The sequence below is a fragment of the Adiantum capillus-veneris genome, chromosome 5 (genome assembly GCF_014529385.1).
Source record: "Adiantum capillus-veneris isolate H3 chromosome 5, ASM1452938v2, whole genome shotgun sequence".
NCBI classification, from domain to species: domain Eukaryota; kingdom Viridiplantae; phylum Streptophyta; class Polypodiopsida; order Polypodiales; family Pteridaceae; genus Adiantum; species Adiantum capillus-veneris.
Window position 1 is genome coordinate 7,673,515 of NC_140935.1, and position 19,999 is coordinate 7,693,513.

At 46.3% G+C, this 19,999-nt stretch overlaps 1 protein-coding gene across 1 annotated transcript; it reads left to right on the plus strand.

Annotated features, from left to right (window-relative positions):
- Window positions 1-11,425: 11,425 nt before the first annotated feature.
- LOC147456839 (pentatricopeptide repeat-containing protein At5g27110-like) lies at window positions 11,426-14,215 on the plus strand. Its single transcript, XM_086511962.1, has one exon. It carries the CDS (start codon window positions 11,473-11,475, stop codon window positions 13,477-13,479), a length of 2,007 nt encoding a protein of 668 aa, XP_086368088.1. The 5' UTR covers window positions 11,426-11,472; the 3' UTR covers window positions 13,480-14,215.
- Window positions 14,216-19,999: the final 5,784 nt, after the last annotated feature.

A 19,999-nucleotide genomic window follows, 5' to 3' on the forward strand; every position in this document is an offset into this window, starting at 1 on the left:
GGAGAAGAAAAGCGGGAACAACACGTGCTATATAGCACAAAACCATAGAAGATCGTGATCCAATGCACCACCGAGAGTCCTTTATCAGCTGCCAAAGAATTAGGCTCAAGATAAAAAAAGGAGGGTCCAATGGATTGACATTGCTTGACTGCTAAAAGTTTGGAATATACCAAAATTCAAAGAAAAGGGGGAAGGAATGCAGATTGTGGGAACATTCACCAGTGAATAGGCAGGCGATTGGGCTGGTAATTGCCAAGGTCTAGTGTGATCGTTATATATAATGCTCGCTATTCGCTTTGGGGGATCTCTTCTAGACTAGTTATTTTTGCATAACACTGACTATTCCTGTTTAGTGTCTTGGAGCTCTTTATGCTCTTGTATCTTTGTGACTTTAATTGAGCTGAGAGCACACTTGGCTCACATTTTTGTATTGGCTTACACTCCTATGAATATATTCCAACTCACAGTCTCCAGTTTCGATGTTCAATCTTAATTTCCAGTTCAATTTCTATTTCAGTACGAGTCTTTGCATTTCATTCCAAACTTGTTTGATATGAAGTTGTAACCTGATCTAAAATAACTCTAATTGACCAGCCTGGAATAACTGTCATAAGTGTTCAACTCATTCCACATACCTTACTGCTTTTGATATGAACTCAAACTTCTCCTGATCTGTCTGATCTTGCAATGGTCCTGTCAATTTGAATTGTATGTTCATCAGTATTCAAATCTGTAAATTGATCAGGATACTGCCTCCTCTGCCTATCCACTTGTTCCTTATCCATTAGAACCACACTCAAGTCTATCTCTACAAGTGGAAAAATATTCATTGACGCCAACATTCTCTCAATCTTCGTGGTGCCATATTTCTTGCAAAGCTCTTCTGGTCTGAGTGCCTTCTTCGAGCTTCTTATGTTGTCAGTCTTAATCTGAAGCCTATTGTTGGTCCCTTGAATGGTTAATGTTTGATTTGAATAATCGTGTACTGCTTCAACTATTCTTAGACATGGTTTTCATAAAAGCATTGCATATGCTCCTTGTACATCCAAAACTAAGAAGTTTGTTTTTAAACTTTTCCTTGCCAACTCTGATCTGCATATTGTCAATTAAGCTAGTAGCTTGGACTACCCTATGATCCGCCATTTGAATCTTGAATGGTGTTGGCTTTAGGTCCTGAATTCCCAAATTCTGTCTTAAATGTTCTTCGAGAATGTTAACTCCATCTTCACCATCTAGTATGACTCTTGACACCAATTGCCATTGCTTTTTGAGCTTATAGTCCGCTTGAATGATCGGAACCTCGTCACTATGATGGCAACCAAATCTACTGTTCTGGTCTCTGCATCTTCTTTCCTCTTCTTTTTGATAAACTTTGTTGCTTTTGGTAATGTCTATCTGATATCGTCCAGTTCCACTGTAAGCTTCTTGATCCTCTCACATACCTTGACATATATCTTGTCTTGTTTGTTACCAGAATTGCTATCTGTTGGAAGATCTTTCTTCCATCTGGTTTGTCTTCAGTGTCACTGAGTTGGTTTCATTCATTTAGTTGCTGGCTGATCTTGTGATGGACTCTCTAAATGACCCTTCACCAAGTTAGTACATCCAATCTTGGTCAAGTATGATCTGACTTGCCGCATCTCCTCAACCACACTCTCAACTATAGCTATCATAGACTCGTTCAGTCCATGTGCGTTCTTCTCCTCACCAAATTCTTTGAATTGCTTCTCTTCTTGAGTACCCAAAGACTGAGGTGGCACCTTGTGGATGGTCCTCGATTTAGAGCATTTTGGATGCTCTTGCATCTTCTTTGCTAGATCTTTTGTGATCTTCGTCGCCGGATCCCTCTGCTACTGCCATTTGTCCATTACCTTTGCCTTTCCTTTTGCCCTCTAGATAGTCCTCTGCTGCTCCCATTTCTTTGTTTCAATAGCTTGCTTTACCTCTTTCTAAGGTTCATATGGAATCTCTTTGATCACCACCCCTTTACTTCTGGTGATTGCTCTCACTAGTCCTAGCTGTCTTGCCTCAAGTGGCTTCTGCTTAGCTCCTTCTAGTTTTGCGTCATTCGAGCATCGAGCTACAAAATGGCCATATTTGCCACAAGTGTAGCAGTTGAAATCTCTCTTTCCAAAGTCAGCTCTACCTCTGCCTCGACCATTGCTTCCCTAATATCTCCCTCTGCCAGATCTAGAACTATACAAATACTCCCTCTGACTTCACCACTTTTAGATTGGTTAAAGCAATCATGGATAATTCCTTTCCCTTCTTGAAGTGGTGAATTCTAGTCCCACAATTATTCCACACTTGACCATATGCTTTGCAATATGTACATTGAATGCACTAGTCAGACTCGTGATCTTCGGATCTGCACTTCAAACACCAGTTCTTGAGTTTACTGTGAGTGCGCAAATGCGGTGCATGTGCAAAGAGTGAGAAGGGAAGAGAGAGAGAGAGAACACATGGATGTGGGGTGGAGCTCCCAAATCTCACTGTATGAGCACTATGTGAAAGTGAGTAAGAGCTCCTTATTCTTTGTATGTATAAAGAATAAGGAGATAAATGTGGGCGGCCGAACACTAGCCGACAAACACGGGCAAAGCACTGTGAGGCACACCACCTTTACCTAACATTCTCCCACTAAAGGCTGTGTGCCGATAAGTGGCAAGAAGACTAGCCTACAACTAGTATATATAAGAGGTGAGAGAAGACGGCTCTCAACCTATGCCCAATGGATCACTCTGTAATCGCTCTAGTGTAGATGCAACATACATATCACTAGGGCTAGAGCTACGATGACACTCCTGATGCATGTATCGAGTGACAACTTGCATGGCTCATAAATGCACAGTGCCAGTGTCAGTCATCATACAACTGACAACTCCCACTGCAAATGCACCAACCGCATAAGCAAGATCAGGTCTCAAGACCAAAAGGTCAGACATGAGAGACCCGAAAGCCAACGAAACATGCACTATGTGTGTCAACCTGTCCCTGTCAGCAACCTCAGTGCCATATGCATCCTCATCAGGAACTACCTGACTATGCATCACCATGTCAGCATCATCTGGCAAAGGCATATCTGCCAAGAATTACTGCAAAACCAAAAAATTAGCATTACTACAATCACACACAGCTGTCTGAAGGACACTGTCGCCCTCAAACATATCAGACGCATCATAGAACAATGTATCGGTGTCTGGCTCAAGTGATGTCACCTCAACTAATGACTGACCAAGCTGTGCATCCCGAGAGATACCACTATCTGCGTGAACGTCACCACAAGACAAATGCACAACCTGCTCTCCATGCACATTAGGCAAAATTTGGACTCACAAAGAGGCCCTTTAAGGAGTTTGACTTTACCTCTCTCTACCAAAATGGGCGCATGGATAAATTTTTGCAAATAAACTCCAAAGTTGGCGGAGGTTTGACAGTTAGAATGTCCTCTTCAAGCTCTATCTATTGATATATAGCACACTATGAGATTCCTCATATTTTAGAAGATTCTTTTTTTGATTCACCTATGATGTGACAACTCTGTCGGAATCTAAGTGAATCAAAAAAAGAATCTTCTAAAATATGAGGATCTCATGGCATGCTATATATCAGTAGATAGAGCTTGAAGAGGACATTCTAACTGTCAAACCTTCGCCAACTTTGGAGTTTATTTGCAAAAATTTATCCATGCGCCCGTTTTGGTAGAGAGAGGTAAAGTCAAACTCCTTAAAGGGCCCCTTTGTGAGTCCAAATTTTGCCTAATGACACATCCGCAAAAGAGACACGTCTCATATTTCGCTCCAAACATGGCTGTAAATACACAGAGACTACCTAGAACCTCTGGCTATCACCAGTGATCCCATATGCATCTGAAATGATCGCTCTCCAAGCAGTACACAATGTCCTCTACTTTGCAACAACTGACGCACTGAAATGAGACTCTGGCTGAGTCTTGGTACATAACGTACATCTCGTAGCGTAAGCAACGCACCGCTAGGTAAAGACATGTATACATCTCCAACACCCTCTATGTCATATGCTAAACCATCAGCAAAATGCACACAACCAAGTCTTCCACTAGAGAAAGAGCAAAACAAATCACGACGTGGCGTCACGTGAAAAAGTGCATGCTTGTCTAGTAGAAAATGCGTAGACAATGTGCTATCCCAAGACACAAAGTAGTCTGAAGGCAAGCTAGACTCAAAAGTGACATGCCCGTCACATGCATACTCTCTAGCATCTGTCCTCATAGTAGCAACATGCATCGGCCTCTTTCGTTGCCTCATATGCCTGAAGCAACAACGCCTAATATGCCCATCGTGGCCACAATGCCAATATGTCAGTCGCGATCGTGAGCGAGAATTGCCTCTAACCTGAAGTGTCTCCATATCCATGCCAAAACTATGGCAAACAATGCTCGAGATCATATCTCCCACCCGAGAGCAAACCACTGTCTCAAGCAAAGAAGGTGAGCAAACGGTCAAGCTCACTAGCCTTTGCAATAGGCATACATATCTGGCAAAATTTTGGTAGAGTCTCTTTCGTAACTGGAGCAAAAAAACTCAACAGTAAATCGCAATGGAGACAACAACAAATGCCCAAATGGCCAATTCGGGAATGTACTCGTCCAAAATCACCTCACAAAGTCATACACAGAGCCAAACCGCTCTAGCCGGAGTATCACTCAATGGCACCACAAATGACATACATATGTGAGTGAAAAAGTGACGTCAAAATGTGTCAATAAATGAACAATGTGCCAGAAAACCATAGCATACACAATCTGTGTAAAAGTGGGAGTCAAAACTCGACCACTAAACAATCAGAGAGCAAGCTGCAAATACGCATAAACCATAGCAAGAATCTGGGAAAAATCCGGCAGAAAACTTAAGTACAATCTCACCAAATATGCACGACAATAGACACTATCTCAGTAGAAAAATCCACAAATGGTCTACATGCAATGCCAAAAGCTTGGCAAATTGGCTCACTCCTCGATCGAGTAGCTCTATGGACGTGTACCTGTCCTCCAAAAACACTGCAAACCTATAAACTTGCTACCTCCGAGCTATGGCTAGCTCAAACTGTATCCGCATAATGCATGCATAGCATGAAGCTACACAAAACCGTGCTAAAAAAGCTCTTTGAAATGCTCCACATAGTCAAACAATGCACATAAAACCACATCCGAATATGTAACAATCCAAAAGTGACATCCCAGAGCACCACTTGCATACGCCAAAACAAGGTGAATTCTCTCTCAAATAGCACCACAATATGCCATACATAGCCAAAGATGCAAACAGCATCACTCTCTACACTATAGGAATCAAACTGCAAAACCTCGATATCTCGAGATTATTGACAGGCTACTGTGAAAAATTCTGTGCTCAGAATTTTGAAATTCTAATATGTTCAGCACGTCTGGAATGTGCCAAAATCTCAGGGTAGGCTCCTAGATCACATACATTTGAGTCCGGGTGTGAGAGATATGCAAAAAACCTCCGTTTTCGATCCAAAAACGCAACATAAACTTGTTGTTGTTGCCCCTACTGTAATTCAGAGAAGAATATTATAAAATGGACATCCGGAATGTGCCAAAACCCCAACCTAGACTCCTGGATCATATCCATCCGACTCCGTGTGATGGAGATATGCAAAAAAACCTGTTTCGGGAGCCAAAAACAGCAAAAACGAGCTGCAACACTTCTTGTTCCTGCTGTTTTTCTGCAAAATTCAGCAATGGCTTGCTACACAAGCTCTACACAAGCTGAATATACATGCCTAAGCTGAGATCTGACACCGTCGAGCCATATCCACCTCCGTCGAGCTCTGTCGCTTCCGTCTCGTGGTGAAGTTGTCGCATGCGCATTGCCAAAGCTCTGATACCAGTTGTGAGTGTGCAAATGCAGTGTGTGTGCGGAGAGTGAAAAGGGGGGAGAGAGAGAGAGAGAGAGAGAGAGAGAGAGAGAGAGAGAGAGAACACAGGATGTGGGGTGGAGCTCCCAAATCTCACTGTATGAGCACTATGTGAGAGTGAGTGAGAGCTCCTTTTTCTTTGTATGTATAAAGAATAAGGAGATAAATGTGGGCGGCCGGACACTGGCTAGCAGACACGGGCAAAGCACGGTGAGGCACACCGCCTTTACCTAACATTTACTGCCTGAGGGTTGAGTATTTGCCATTTCAGCAATTTCCTTTGACATCTTTTCCAATTCCTTCATCCATGATCCCTTCTTCTTGCTCCTGGCCTTATCATCTGAATCGCTATTCGATGAATTAGAACTTGAAGTGAAATTTGACTCCTCAATAGTCATCTCGATATCACTGGAACTTTGTCTACTCTTGACCCTTTTTCTTCTTAGCTTGTTGTTCATGTTTTAGAGCATGATGCACCAGATCATTGAATTTATTTGTCAAAGCTAGAACCTCTTGTTCCCTTAGCTTTTTACTTTTGAACCCGCTAAGAAACCAAGCCCTCTTCTTTTTTTAGACAATGGTTCATGCAGTTGTCTGGTCAGTTCCTTGATTTTCTCAACGTAACTCTAAACTGACAATCATGTCTAGCTCACATAAGATATCTTCGTCTCCTTTGTTATCAGAGTCTTCCAAGAGGAATGCTTTAATCAGCTTACTGTATGTTTTGAGCTGGCATGTCGGGTAATGATAGTATCATTTTTAGGCTACATCCTTCAATGTCTAGGAAAAATATTCTTTCCATTTCCTTCGTCGATGTCCTTGAGCTCAACCTACTGTTTGAAAGCCTGAATATGAATATCTAGGTCATCTTTCTTGCCTCCTTTAAACACTAGAAAAGAAATCTTCAAATCAAAGGATCTTTCATGATGCATGGACTTCTCTTTTGATACTGACTTGCACTCTCTAGTTCTTCTCTTGCCATAATGGTCTGTATCAGCTTCCCACTTGTCGTTATCATCCATTTCAGTTACCATATCTAAGTCTAGTTTCTACTCTAACTTCTTGTGCACTGACTTGTGACTCTTTTTGTTGCCATCACTTTCATCCGTATGAAATTTACTTTTGCCCTTGTCCTTGTTTTGAGACGACAGCGTCGCTCTACTCTCTCTAACTGCCTTCTCCTAGGCTGGTGAAAGTGTTGGGACTCCAAGTCCTCAGCCTCTTGTTGGTCTAGGTTGGCATCCGTCTTGTTTCTAGGCTCGAGGTCAATGTCAGAGCCTCACTCCAATTCCTCTAGGATTGTGTTGAACCGATCTGGATCCTCCATAAATCTGTTGCTGGTGTTTTTCCAAGAGAAACTCTTTTGGGTGGCATGACGAAAATAATCTAACTCCAAAAACCCAATTGGGAGATAGAAATTCTCTATCAAGAGCAATTCATCCCACCATCATGATCGCCAAAATAGAATGAGCTGGTTACTTCTGATAGCTATTCCATGTTGAGTGAGTAGACTTAGTTAAATCAATTCAGGTAGGCAGACTTTATACAACAGATCAAGAAAAGACAAAGATACTTGGAATGGAAATGATATATGTATTCCTACAACTGGAACTGGAATATATTCTCAGATAAGTTCAATTGAAAATGAGCACAACAACATGAGTCAAAGGATGCTTTGAGCTTAATAGCCAAAAGAGTATAAGAGCATAATGAGCTCCAAGGATGCCACTAGACAACAATAGCCCTATCAAATGAGTAATGGGTCCTATTTATAGCTTCCAGTCTAGGCCTTTGACTGACTGTCCATTGTACTGTTATCGCAGCAACAGGACTCGGTATTTATCAGCTCCACTACTAGTCTGACTTCTTGACTGGTTGTTGTTCCCACTGTCTACAATCACTTTCACTAGTATTGGTTTTGCCATCTTCACTTCAGCCACATCAACCTTTACATTTTTTGGACATTGTGATGAAAAATGTCCATGCTACCATATATATGTTGTAGTGATGTGTGTGAACACACTTAGGACCACCGGGGCATTTTTCCCCTCACTAGGAGGTTTTTCCCTCGAGCATTGTATATATGCCCATCACTCTAGGGCTATCTTATCTTTCCATTGCACATTAAGTAATACACTCTCTGTTGTGTGCCTTGAGATTCCTTCATCTTCTCCAAGTTGTATGTGTTTCTCTACAACCCTATTTCCAACAATTGGTATCAGAGCAGGTTACGTCCTCTCGGGCTTAATCACCAGCATCGCCAGCACATGCCTGCTCACTTTCTCATATTTTTGTGAGCTTTGGTGAGCATCAGCAGGTTGACAAATACTCAGGGACGGTCATAGAGCTTGATTTGCTCAGATTTTCCATTTGGACTCATTTCAGCCTCCGTTTCCACTACAGGCAGTGCGGTGCAGGCATTTGCCATGGCTTCCAACAACACAGATGTGTTCAAGATGTTTGCTGCTGAGGATAGGGAAAAGTACCCTATGTGGGCTTATATGATGCAACATGTCCTTGTGTCAAAGGAAATTTGGGATATTGTGTAAGGCATTGATGTACGTCTTGAGTCGATGAATGAAAATTCAAGAAGTTGTCGTTCAAAAGGGAAATGCGAGTTCCTTTATTGCAGAAGGCCTCATTTAGAAACTGGACGTTTGACATAAAGATGAGGTAGAAACCTTCTTTAGGTTGGGTTCAGAAGAGATGGCGGTAGAGCATGAGGCAGGGGCGTTCATCTCAAATGGAAAGCTACCATTCGTTCAATTGCGCAGCTTCAGCTTGCGAACCCACTGTGACGCCCCAGAATGTGGGCGCATCGGGGAGGGGACCTTCAAGGGCCCGGCGGGGATTTATACCCGCGCGCGGCGGAGGGGACTTCTGTCTTCAAGGGCCCGGCGGGGATTTATACCCGCGCGCGGCGGAAGGGGACTTCTGTCTTCAAGGGGTCCTGGCGCGGACGGCACCGGCTCAGGAGGGCCCGGCTCGGATGGGACCGGCTCGGGTGTGGTTGCGTTCCATGGGTCGACGGCCGTTTGCGTTTCGCGGGTCTTCGCGGGTCTTGCGTTCCGGGTCCCTAGCCCCACGTAGCCTCAGGCTCCGCCGCACCGCCGACGGGTCATAGCGTGCCCCGGGGAACCTTGCGTGGAGTCCCCACGGTGCGCGAGTGCGTGGAGTGAGGCTACCGTGTTTAGGTGGGGGTCCCCTCCCGTGGCCGGTCTTCGGGAGGCTCATACCCCTTATATACACCCCCGTTTGAAGAGAGTGTGACGCCCCAAAATCTGGGCGCGTCGGGGAGGGGCCCGGCGGGGATTTATACCCGCGCGCGGCGGAGGGGACTTCTGTCTTCAAGGGCCCAGCGGGGATTTATACCCGCGCGCGGCGGAGGGGACTTCGGTCTTCAAGGGGTCCTGGCGCGGACGGCACCGGCTCGGACGGGACCGGCTCGGGTCGAGTTGCCTTCACGGGGGCCCGGCTCGGACGGGACCGGCTCGGGCGTGGATGCGTTCCATGGGTCGACGGCCGTTTGCGTTTCGCGGGTCTTCGCGGGTCTTGCGTTCCGGGTCCCTAGCCCCACGTAGCCTCAGGCTCCGCCGCACCGCCGACGGGTCATAGCGTGCCCCGGGGAACCTTGCGTGGAGTCCCCACGGTGCGCGAGTGCGTGGAGTGAGGCTACCATGTCTAGGTGGGGGGTCCCCTCCCGTGGCCGGTCTTCGGGAGGCTCATACCCCTTATATACACCCCCGTTTGAAGAGAGTTCGACGACCGCGTCGAACGTGGAAAAAGAGTGCTTGGCTATGCATGAGGCCGTGGGGACAAAGGGGTGCATATAAGTGCAAGTGACAAAACTGTTCCCAAATGCAAGTAACTAGGCATGCTTTGTTTTTGTACTTTTGAGAATAAAGGGAGTGTGTGTATTTTTGGGGTTTTGGCAGAAGGCTGAAAATATGTATGCTTTGAACACCCAAGTAGAATTCCCCGTACTTGAGCGTTCCCCGAATAGGTAACCCAGTGTGCGCGGAGCCACCTGTTGCGTTGGTCCGCGCGGAGGCTTCTTGAAAGCCGAATCTGAAAGAGCGTTCCGTCGCAATGCAGCACTTGCGAGTTGGTCCCTGTTTGGACGTCGTTTGGACCTTCAGCTCAGCATGGGCCACAAAACGTGGCCGGGGCGCGACGAACACCGTTGGCTTGGTTTGTCGCGTTTTTGGTGGTTCTTTGTTTTTGTCATAAAGAGCCCTGTCTGGCTCGCATCTGCCTTTTCTTCATGTGGAGAGCCCTGTCTGGCTCGCATCTTTGCTTTTTGTGTCTGGAGGTGCCCGGCTCGGATCGGGGCCGGCGCGGGTCACGGGTGACGGCCCGTTGTTTGGACGCGTCACGAAGAGCCCTGTCTGGCTCGCATCTTTCCTTTTTCTCATGGAGGTGCCCGGCTCGGATCGGGGCCGGCGCGGGTCATGGGTGACGGCCCGGTGTTCAGGGAACGCGTCACGAGGCGGAGGGCGTGTGGTTGCTTTCTGGAGCTCTCTTCACCAAGATTTTGACGACCCGGGCCATTGCGGTTGGAGTCGTCGTGAGGATCGTGCGCGTCGGGCACGTCAGTCTTCGGCTCGTTTCCAGGAGCTCGTTCTGGAGCTCTGATACCAAGTGTGACGCCCCAGAATGTGGGCGCGTCGGGGAGGGGACCTTCAAGGGCCCGGCGGGGATTTATACCCGCGCGCGGCGGAGGGGACTTCTGTCTTCAAGGGCCCGGCGGGGATTTATACCCGCGCGCGGCGGAGGGGACTTCTGTCTTCAAGGGCCCGGCGGGGATTTATACCCGCGCGCGGCGGAAGGGGACTTCTGTCTTCAAGGGGTCCTGGCGCGGACGGCACCGGCTCAGGAGGGCCCGGCTCGGACGGGACCGGCTCGGGTGTGGTTGCGTTCCATGGGTCGACGGCCATTTGCGTTTCGCGGGTCTTCGCGGGTCTTGCGTTCCGGGTCCCTAGCCCCACGTAGCCTCAGGCTCCGCCGCACCGCCGACGGGTCATAGCGTGCCCCGGGGAACCTTGCGTGGAGTCCCCACGGTGCGCGAGTGCGTGGAGTGAGGCTACCGTGTCTAGGTGGGGGTCCCCTCCCGTGGCCGGTCTTCGGGAGGCTCATACCCCTTATACCCACAAAAAGATGGGCACCCCCCCCCCCCCCCCGAAAAAGCTGGCGGTGGCGGCTGGAGTACCGTCTCCTTTTCAGCGTGGAGTGCGGAGAGCGATGCAGTATGCTTGCCATCGCAAATGAGGATGAAACACCTTTTCTTGCTCAGTTGTAGATGAGCATTTATCGCAGCCTGTTGTGAGCTGGAATGATGCAGGCAAGAACTCAGTACGTTTGCTGCCGTCTGAACCCGGCCTTATTAGTACAAGACAGCATTCAGATCAAATTTTCTCTCTCTCCCGCGAGACCACTGCAGCATCCAGCGAGACTGGGCTCTTATAGCATGCTAATTTTTTTTTTTCCGGAACATTGAAAACCACACTCACTTACCAAAACTGATCAAAGATCCACACCTAGCCTAGTGGAGAGATGGCCGGTGCTTTGTATTTGAAGACGGGCATGGCAGGACGGGAGGACTTCGAGCGTCGAAACGACTTGTCGTGGAAGGAATTCTTCAGGGATCCCTCCTTGTGGTGGGACAAGCGCAGCACCAAGCGCAACCCTAGGCAGCCTGATTTCAAGCACAAGCTTACGAAACAGCCTTTGTGGATGGATAGCCCCTACAATCCATCTTGGGTTGCAGAGGAGCTCATTAGCCGTGGATTTACAGCTCACCATGCAAACACTGCAGAGGCTCTCTCGCCCTCACTCATATGGGCATGTTGTAAGACTAAGGATCTATCCACAGGAATCAAGCTTCACAATGAGCTTCAATCAAGGGGACTAGCTGAGAAGAACTACTCGCGTGCTTTAGTCTCCATGTACGCAAAGTGCGGTGACCTCCAGAGAGCACAAGCTTTACTTGACAAGCATAACAGTAGCAGCATTGTCCCATGGAATGCATTAATAGCAGGATATGCCCGACAGGGGAAGGGCCAGAATGCTCTAGACTGTTTCGAACAAATGCAGCGTGAGGGTATTTCTCCAAATTCGGTGACATATACTTGCATCCTGAAAGCATGTGCTAGAATGAGAGCCATTGACAAGGGAAAGAAAATTCATGAGGAGATATCGAAGCAGGGGTTGCTGGAGCATGATATAATACTGAGTACTGCCCTTGTGGACATGTATGCCAAATGCGGTTGTCTTCCTCAGGCACAAGGTGTCCTAGAAAAGCTCCCGTCTCGTAGTGTTGTCTCTTGGAATGCTTTGGTTGCCGGGTATGCTCAACAGGGGCATGGGCGACAAGCCCTAGACTGTTACGAGCAAATGCGGTGCGAGGGCATCCAACCGGATTCAGTGACATACACGTGCATTTTGAAGGCATGTGCTGGGATTCGAGCCATCGACAAGGGAAAGCAAATCCACAACGAGATTTTAAGGCAGGGGTTACTGGAGCATGATATTATGCTGAGTACTGCTCTTGTAGACATGTATGCCAAGTGCAGTGCTCTTCCTCAGGCGCAGAGTGTATTAGAGAAGCTCCTTTCCCGCGATGCCATCTCTTGGAGTGCTTTGATTACAGGATATGCTCAAGAGGGGAAAGGCCAGCAAGCTCTAGAATGTTACGAACGGATGCAGAGTGAGGGAATCCATCCAGATTCAGGCACTTATGTGGCCATCTTGAATGCTTGTGCTTTGACTGGAGCCATAGACAAAGGAAAGCACGTCCACGATGAGATTTTGAGGCAGGAGTTGCTAGAGCATGATAGTTTAGTGGGTAATGCCCTTGTGGACATGTATGCCAAGTGTGGTGCTCTCCCTCAGGCGCAAAGCGTCCTAGAAAAGCTCCCTTTTCGTGATGTCGTCTCCTGGAATACTTTGATCACAGGCTATGCTCAAAAGGGGAAAGGCCAACAGGCTCTAGAATGTTACGAACAAATGCAACAGGAGGGAATCCTTCCAGATGCAGTGACATACCATTGCCTACTGAATATGTGTAGTCATCTAGGTCTGGTGGAAGAGGGCCAAGGGTTGTTTGATAGTATGGAAGCTGTGGGTGGTCTCAAGCCCGATTTAGAGTGTTTCACCTGCATGGTTGACCTTCTTGGACGGGCGGGCCACCTAATAAAAGCAGTAGAGGTTATCCAAGGAATGCCTTTTACTGCTAGCTCTGCTATTTGGCATTGCTTGTTGGGTGCTTGCTTGAAATGGGTAGATGTCAATGTGGGGACTTGGGCATTTGAACAGGCAATAGAGGTAGACAGATCTGATGTGTCAGTTTACGTTTTGATGGTGAACATATTTGCAGCAGCTGGCATGCAAGAGAAGGCCAAGGACATTGAAACCATGAGAATAAAGAACAAAGCATGGAAGCTGCCATGGTGTAGCTCACGGACCGATACAGATGATAGAGTCCATGAGTTTTTCATCGGTGATACAAAGCCTGCACAAAGCGAAGAGATTGACATGAAGCTTAGAGGATGTTGGTCGTAAAATGTCACAAGAATGCTACTTTCCGAGTTTGCACCGGGTGTCACAAGACATCTCTGGTGATTCAAAGAGACAACATCTCTGGTGATTCAAAGAGACAATTGCCTTGTGATCATTCTGATTTGGCAAATATGTCAAAGTAGTAGTGTGAAGAGAGAGGTTTGAGGGATCAAAACAAAGTTATTATGAAACTCGAATTCATCTCAGCCACAAAGTGAGGCCATCAATGCGACCTTATTATGGGTTGTGCAACCCAACTGCTGCTATGTGATTAAACCCGTGCCTCGGAAATATATGATAGCAACAAGGAACTAATTAGCAATTCCCTATCCTTGCAAAATATGAAGGGAAGGATTCACCTTGCTTGGGAATGGAAGTTTATCTGAACTTTATAGAGAAATTTAAATGGTCTAAGAACAGTGATTCATCATCCACTATTGAACTTCGCAAGGGGAAACGTGACACAGGTAGAGCAAAATTGAACTGGGAGATCTCAGCTCAGGGCACGAATATCAACTTTGGAATACTAACACTTGGGATCTATGAAGGCGTGTTGGGTATGGATTCACGTGGAAAGCATGATGCTACTTTACACTAAAGAAAATGGTGTTTATCCTTAGAGAATGAAAGTAAGAGGAGGGTCACCATCTTAGGCATTCATGGCAAACCTAACCTTCAGCTTTTGACTTCACAAGGCTTCTCTCAAGAGCTGTGGAAGAAGAATCTTTTATGAGGAAAACTTTTTTTTTTTTTTTTTTCCTTCGACACACCATAGGGCCCACAGGGGGAGGTGCTTATCCCTTCCAAATATTAGCCATGTTACATGGTCGGGCAAGGGCCGCGTACCATCAGGCAAGAGCCACGCGTAGGCATCACCATGGCCACCTAATTGATGCACCACATGCTGGGAACGGCGGAACGCGTAGGCATCACCATGGCCACCTAATTGATGCACCACATGCTGGGAACGGCGGAGAGAACTCGTAGCAACCAGCTAGGAACCTCCTCCTCGGGTGACCCACCCCAGGAGGAGGATGCACTCGAGTGTCCAAGGGCAAGAGCCCTAGCAACGTGAACACCAGGTGAGCACAAGGTGTCCCTCTAGAGTGTGACCCAACGGGGGATTTGAACCCACAACCCATAGGTTGAGAGGCCAAAGCCTTACCGTTAGACCAACTCTTTGGGGACTTATGAGGAAAACTTAAACCTGATAGACTAAAAAAATCAGCAATTTGAATCAGAATGTCTATTTGTATATTTGATTTGTTTACTTTTGGCAGTTTTATGGTGGTGTGACTACTGAGTGATAAGTTATTAATCAAGACATTCTCTAATGTATGTGCTTTTGGGTCTTGATAGGAAATCGATGGCAGTCCTAGTTGTGTCAGATAGGTGGGGCCTATTGCAAGCAAGACTTATAGCAATTATGTGTTTCTAGAAGAGCTTACTAAACCACCACCCAAGCATGAGGTTGCTCAGGCCAGTTGTAGCCCATAGGCCTTACACTAAGTTTCTAGTGAAGCTAGATAACTTAAGGGCATTGAAAAGATATATGATACACCTTGCCTTTTAATTGACTACAAAGTCCTTATCAAGTAATACTAACCAAGTATAAATATGGTATGTTTAGGATACATGAACTCGGAGCACGTTGCATCATCTTCACAAAGCTAAATCTGGCTATTTTCAAGTCCGCCTAGAAGAGAGAGAGATTCCAAAGATAAGATTTATTATCAGATTAGTCATTAAAGATTTGGTCACTATTTTGTTTTTTTTACCGTTAGCGAGAGGGGGAGGGTGGGGGTGGCAGGGGACATGTATGCACAACAGCACATTGCTTCACTTTTAGCACCGCCCAAGGGGCCATCAAATTAGTGAAAGATGATCAAAGATTCAAAAAATTGAGAGCATTGTTCAACCATTAAGATTATAAATCAACCAACTCCAGTTGATTTACACTCCCATCTGCTTCTAAATCCTACCCTACACAAAAGATTAGTAATGGCTCCACTAGTGTAGGCAGCTCTTTCCAACAAAGGTGCCAAAAGAGTTGTGCAAATCATAGCATATTAGCATGGCATGCATACAATTCACACTCTAAATTGTTAAATTGGCATCGTGTGAGAATGGAGATACGTGAAGAGGAGTCTTGAAGAATGGAAGCTAGAGAAGAACCATGGTTGGCCTCCCTCTCACAACCACTCTCTACCACACGCACATGCACACACCTCTGTGTGCCTCTTGCTATTCAAACCACACACATTCTTCTCTACAAGCATACACACACAAGGAATGAAGAGATTGTTAAAGTTATATCATCTCAAGTGAATAGCTGAATGTGTTCATGGTATTTATTTTGTCTTTAGGTGTTTATTTTACTTATTTGATATGACCTGAGGGGGGTGCTTATGGACCCCAAAGTAGAATATAAGAAGCTTCCAGCAGGCATTGTATAATCTATTTAATTCATTGCCCAGTTGATTGGTTCAGCAAAATCTCATTGGTTCAGCAAAATCTCTCTCTCTCTCTCTCTCTCTCTCTCTCTCTCTCTCTCGTGCATTCTCCCCTGGCTCTACGCTTCTGCGTCGTCGACTGACATTGTATTAAAGCATTGGTGGTATAGAAGGAGTTGTTGTGGGCAACGGCGTTCTAAAATGCAATGAGAAGCTGTGGGCAATGGCGTTCCAAAATGCAAGCAAAATGAAGCACTGGGAGCTGTGGGCGACGGCATTTTAAAACGCAAGGCGAAAGGTGGCAGGTAGTTTCTATTGCAGCGTTCTAAAACACTAGAGTAGAGGAAGCCGAAGCGTCAACACCATCGCCTGCACTTCACGACAGTGCTAGGCGTTGACATCGGCTGCGTCTGGCAACGCTGGGTGGGGAGTTTTCAGCGGCGCAAATGTCCCAAGGAGCATTGAGACGAGACGCCCCTTCCAACGGCCCACTTTTCCTTAGCCGCGGTTTTGAACGGCAAAAGGGTGGCAACGACGAAGATCCTCCTCACTATCTGACACAGGCATCGGCTCGATGGGATCAATGGTCCACACCCGTTTAGGGGATCGGGTGTGATATGACCTGTCCGATACGTCTTTTGCAAATTCGAAAAAACAGGTAAATTCGGACGCACCAAAACTTGTAAATTCTCGCCTCCCCTCCCTCTCTCATCCCCCGGACTTGAATCTTGGACGCCACCTTTGCAAGCCTATCACTTTAACCACCTCACCTGCGCGTGCTCGTTGAAAGCAATGGGAGAAGGGAGAGTTTTATGATAAACCGTCACTGTGTAAATTCGGGGCGGCTTTAGTAAATTTGGGCAAACTGGTAAATTCGGGCGCGTCGTGAGTCAACGGCCCACAATGCCCGCGCTCCCTAAAAAAGGCGTAGGCCATTGATCCCATCCAACCCATGCCCGTGTGAGATAGTGTTGAGGCACGGCTATGGATAGTGCATTGGATGGTACTCCACTAGCCACCTCGGTATGCAAGAGGTCCGAGAGCCATTGTTATAACTACAAGAAGAGGCTTTGTTTGGCTCGGGAATGTACAACCAAAGGCAAATGCAAGAGCTCGCAAGAGGACAAAGGTGAAGGCAAACTTGACGGGGACATTAGAGATAGTGTTTGCACTGAGGAGATCGGCATGACACACATGGCGACGGCCATTGTGACCTTGATGCCAGATTTCTAGCCTGATGGTAGTTGTCCCCACATGCTTTTGCCAGAGAGAGGCTTGTGAGCATTAGAGAGGGGCACAAAGAGCTCCCTATAAATGATTTGGCCACATGTACAAGTTCACATTATCGATGTTTGAACTCGTGATTCGGAGTTCAATGCACATGCATTTGGCAAGGAACCAACACGATGTATACAAAACACTATGGATGTGCGAAAAATCCATTTTTGTTGGACAAATTATGGACAAGCTTTGCTCCAAAAGTTCAATGTCTAGGAAAGTTTGGATCCTCGACGTCCGCGAAGTCTGCCCTGTCCCCGCCGCACTAGTCTTAGGAGAATTCGGAGGCTTTTTAGGATCAACAAACTTCTTACCCTGTAGCACTTTAAAGCTTCTCACTCTCTTCCACAATTGCATCCCTAGCAAGGACTTGATTTTCGCCCCTTGTATTGGGATCTTGCCCTTTAGGATTGGTACTTACGCTAGCTTTCATGGGACAGTCCTTGGGAAAGTGCCCGAACTTGTTACACTTTAAGCAAGCTCCAAAGTAGGTCCCAAAGTTGAGAGGGATTGTTATGAGTTCAGCTCCCACATTGATCACCATGCTCTTGGGTAGAGATCTTGACATATTCCAGCTTATATACACCCGATTGGAGGTTCATTAAGACCTCCAGAGGTTAGTGTTAAAAGTCCTTAGACCTTAGGCAAGCTAGGGCTGTGCTTGAGGTGGGAACCCAGCTCAAGCTTGAGGTGCTTGTCATGCTTGGTGACTAAGGTGCTTGAGGTGCTTGTCATTCTTGATGAGTAAGGTGCTTGAGGTGCTTGAGGTGCTTGTCGTACTTGTTGACTAAGGTGCTTGAGGTGCTTGTCATGCTTGATGAGGAAGGTGCTTGAGAAGCTTCCCATATATGGGGGGTAAGGTGCTTGAGTAAAAAAGAAACCCTACAAAGGAGGGGGAAAAGCCCCAAAGTTAGGGGAATCTTTGACTTAACCTCCCACTCACCCAAAGGGCACCCCCTTTCTCAAGGGGCACATGAACACATGTCGGCTCTCCATATTCTTAGCCACATGGTGTGCTTGAATCCTATTGGCTGGGCTAAAAATTTAACAAATATCTAGATATTTTCAAGTTCTCTCTCTCAAAGGGGTAAGGAGGACACTTGTCCAAAGGTTACCCATGCTGCTTGAAATTCATTATGCATGTGATTGGATAGGCTTAGAGGGGTCCAATGAGCTTCAAGCTTGAGCTACAAGGAGGGGTCGACGCAAGAAAGCAAGGGGTGTGCTTGGGTAGACACTCTCTCACACTCTCATTTTTCACACATTCTCACTTGGTGAATGTGGAAGAACTCCATCTCCTTCTCCAAGCTTGTTGAGAAGTTGAGAGCCTACACCAATACTCTTGGCTATGGAATGCAAATCCAACCAAGAGTCATGCTTCAATGTTTAAGATTGCCATCTTCTCTATCTTCATTACTATGCTATTATGCTATGCTAAGCAAGAAGAGTGATGATAAGTGAGGAACTATTTCTTTCTCCTATGAATGATTCTTCTTCCTCTTCCCTACCCTCATTCCCTGCTAGCTCTCTCCACCTCCGAAGGTGTTTGAGGCGTTGGGAATGAGGTCGGGATGGTTAATGCTTTTACAAAGTTTATGCTATGCTCATGATGCATGAAACTTTCCATCTTCATAGCATCACCAAGGTCACAAGGAACACAAAGATTGTATTATACCAAGTCTCTCTTTATGGGAGAATCTATAATACAAAAGCCTATTGGAGGGGAGGCCGGCGCCACATAAATCCGGTCCTCAATTGTTGTCAAGTTCTCTAATTTTCTCTCTCTCTTGCAAAAGTATTGTTCATGCCAAGTTAATTAAGGATAATGGTTATGTTGCTACCTCTAATTAAGTTCACCCTCTATGTTCTCAAAGTAGTCTCTAAAAAATGCTCTCTTTAATTCTCCTTATTCCGCTATTCTCAAAGTTCATAGGCTATTTCCATTACACTGATTTAGCGGCTCGACTTTAGTGTTCTTCTCATCTACTCGGCATTGGCCTAGCGTACTTCCGCCCGACGATGGAAGACAGCATTGACGACTTTCGACCTCGACACAAGTTGCGACCATAGAGCGAGAACGGCATCGACTCTCCTTTAGCACCCATTTTGGAGTGGATTTGTCTTTGACGTATTCTCCACGACGCTTCGACTTTGACAGCTTCCTCGTTTTTCAGCTTTGGTGGCACATATCGACATTTTTGGCTCTGACAGCCCATTCAGGAGCGGGTTTTTCCTTGAGCGCACACAACTCTTGGCAGGTTTTTTCGGTCAACGTATTTACTGACCGATGAGGTAGTGTGTGCCAGTTTCCCATTGGTTTTGCTCAAAGGTTGCACATTCTTTCCAGTGTGGATTATGCGGCACATGTAGTGCGCATGTACGACTATGTGGAGCATTACAGAGAGCTTGTTTGCACAGTTTGGTGCAGTTTCATGCTATGTATGTAGTATGTGGATACAGTTTGAGCTAGCCATAGCTCGCAAGTAGCAGGTTTGCACTTTTATAGGTAATTTTGGACATGTATACGTCCATAGAGCCACTCGGTTAGGAGTGAGTTGTTTTACCAGGGTTTTGGTAGTTGCTATGTATGCTATTTGCGGGTTTTGCTATTGAGACACTGAGTGTCCATTTTCATGCGTATTTGGTGAGATTTTTTGATTTTTTGCTCAGTTTTCAAGGAAAATTTTGCCAAATTTTTCCCAGATTCTCGCCATGGTTTATGCGTATATGCAATTTGCTCTCTGATGGTTTAGTGGTCGAGCTAGACTCCCACTTTGACAGTGATTGAGTGT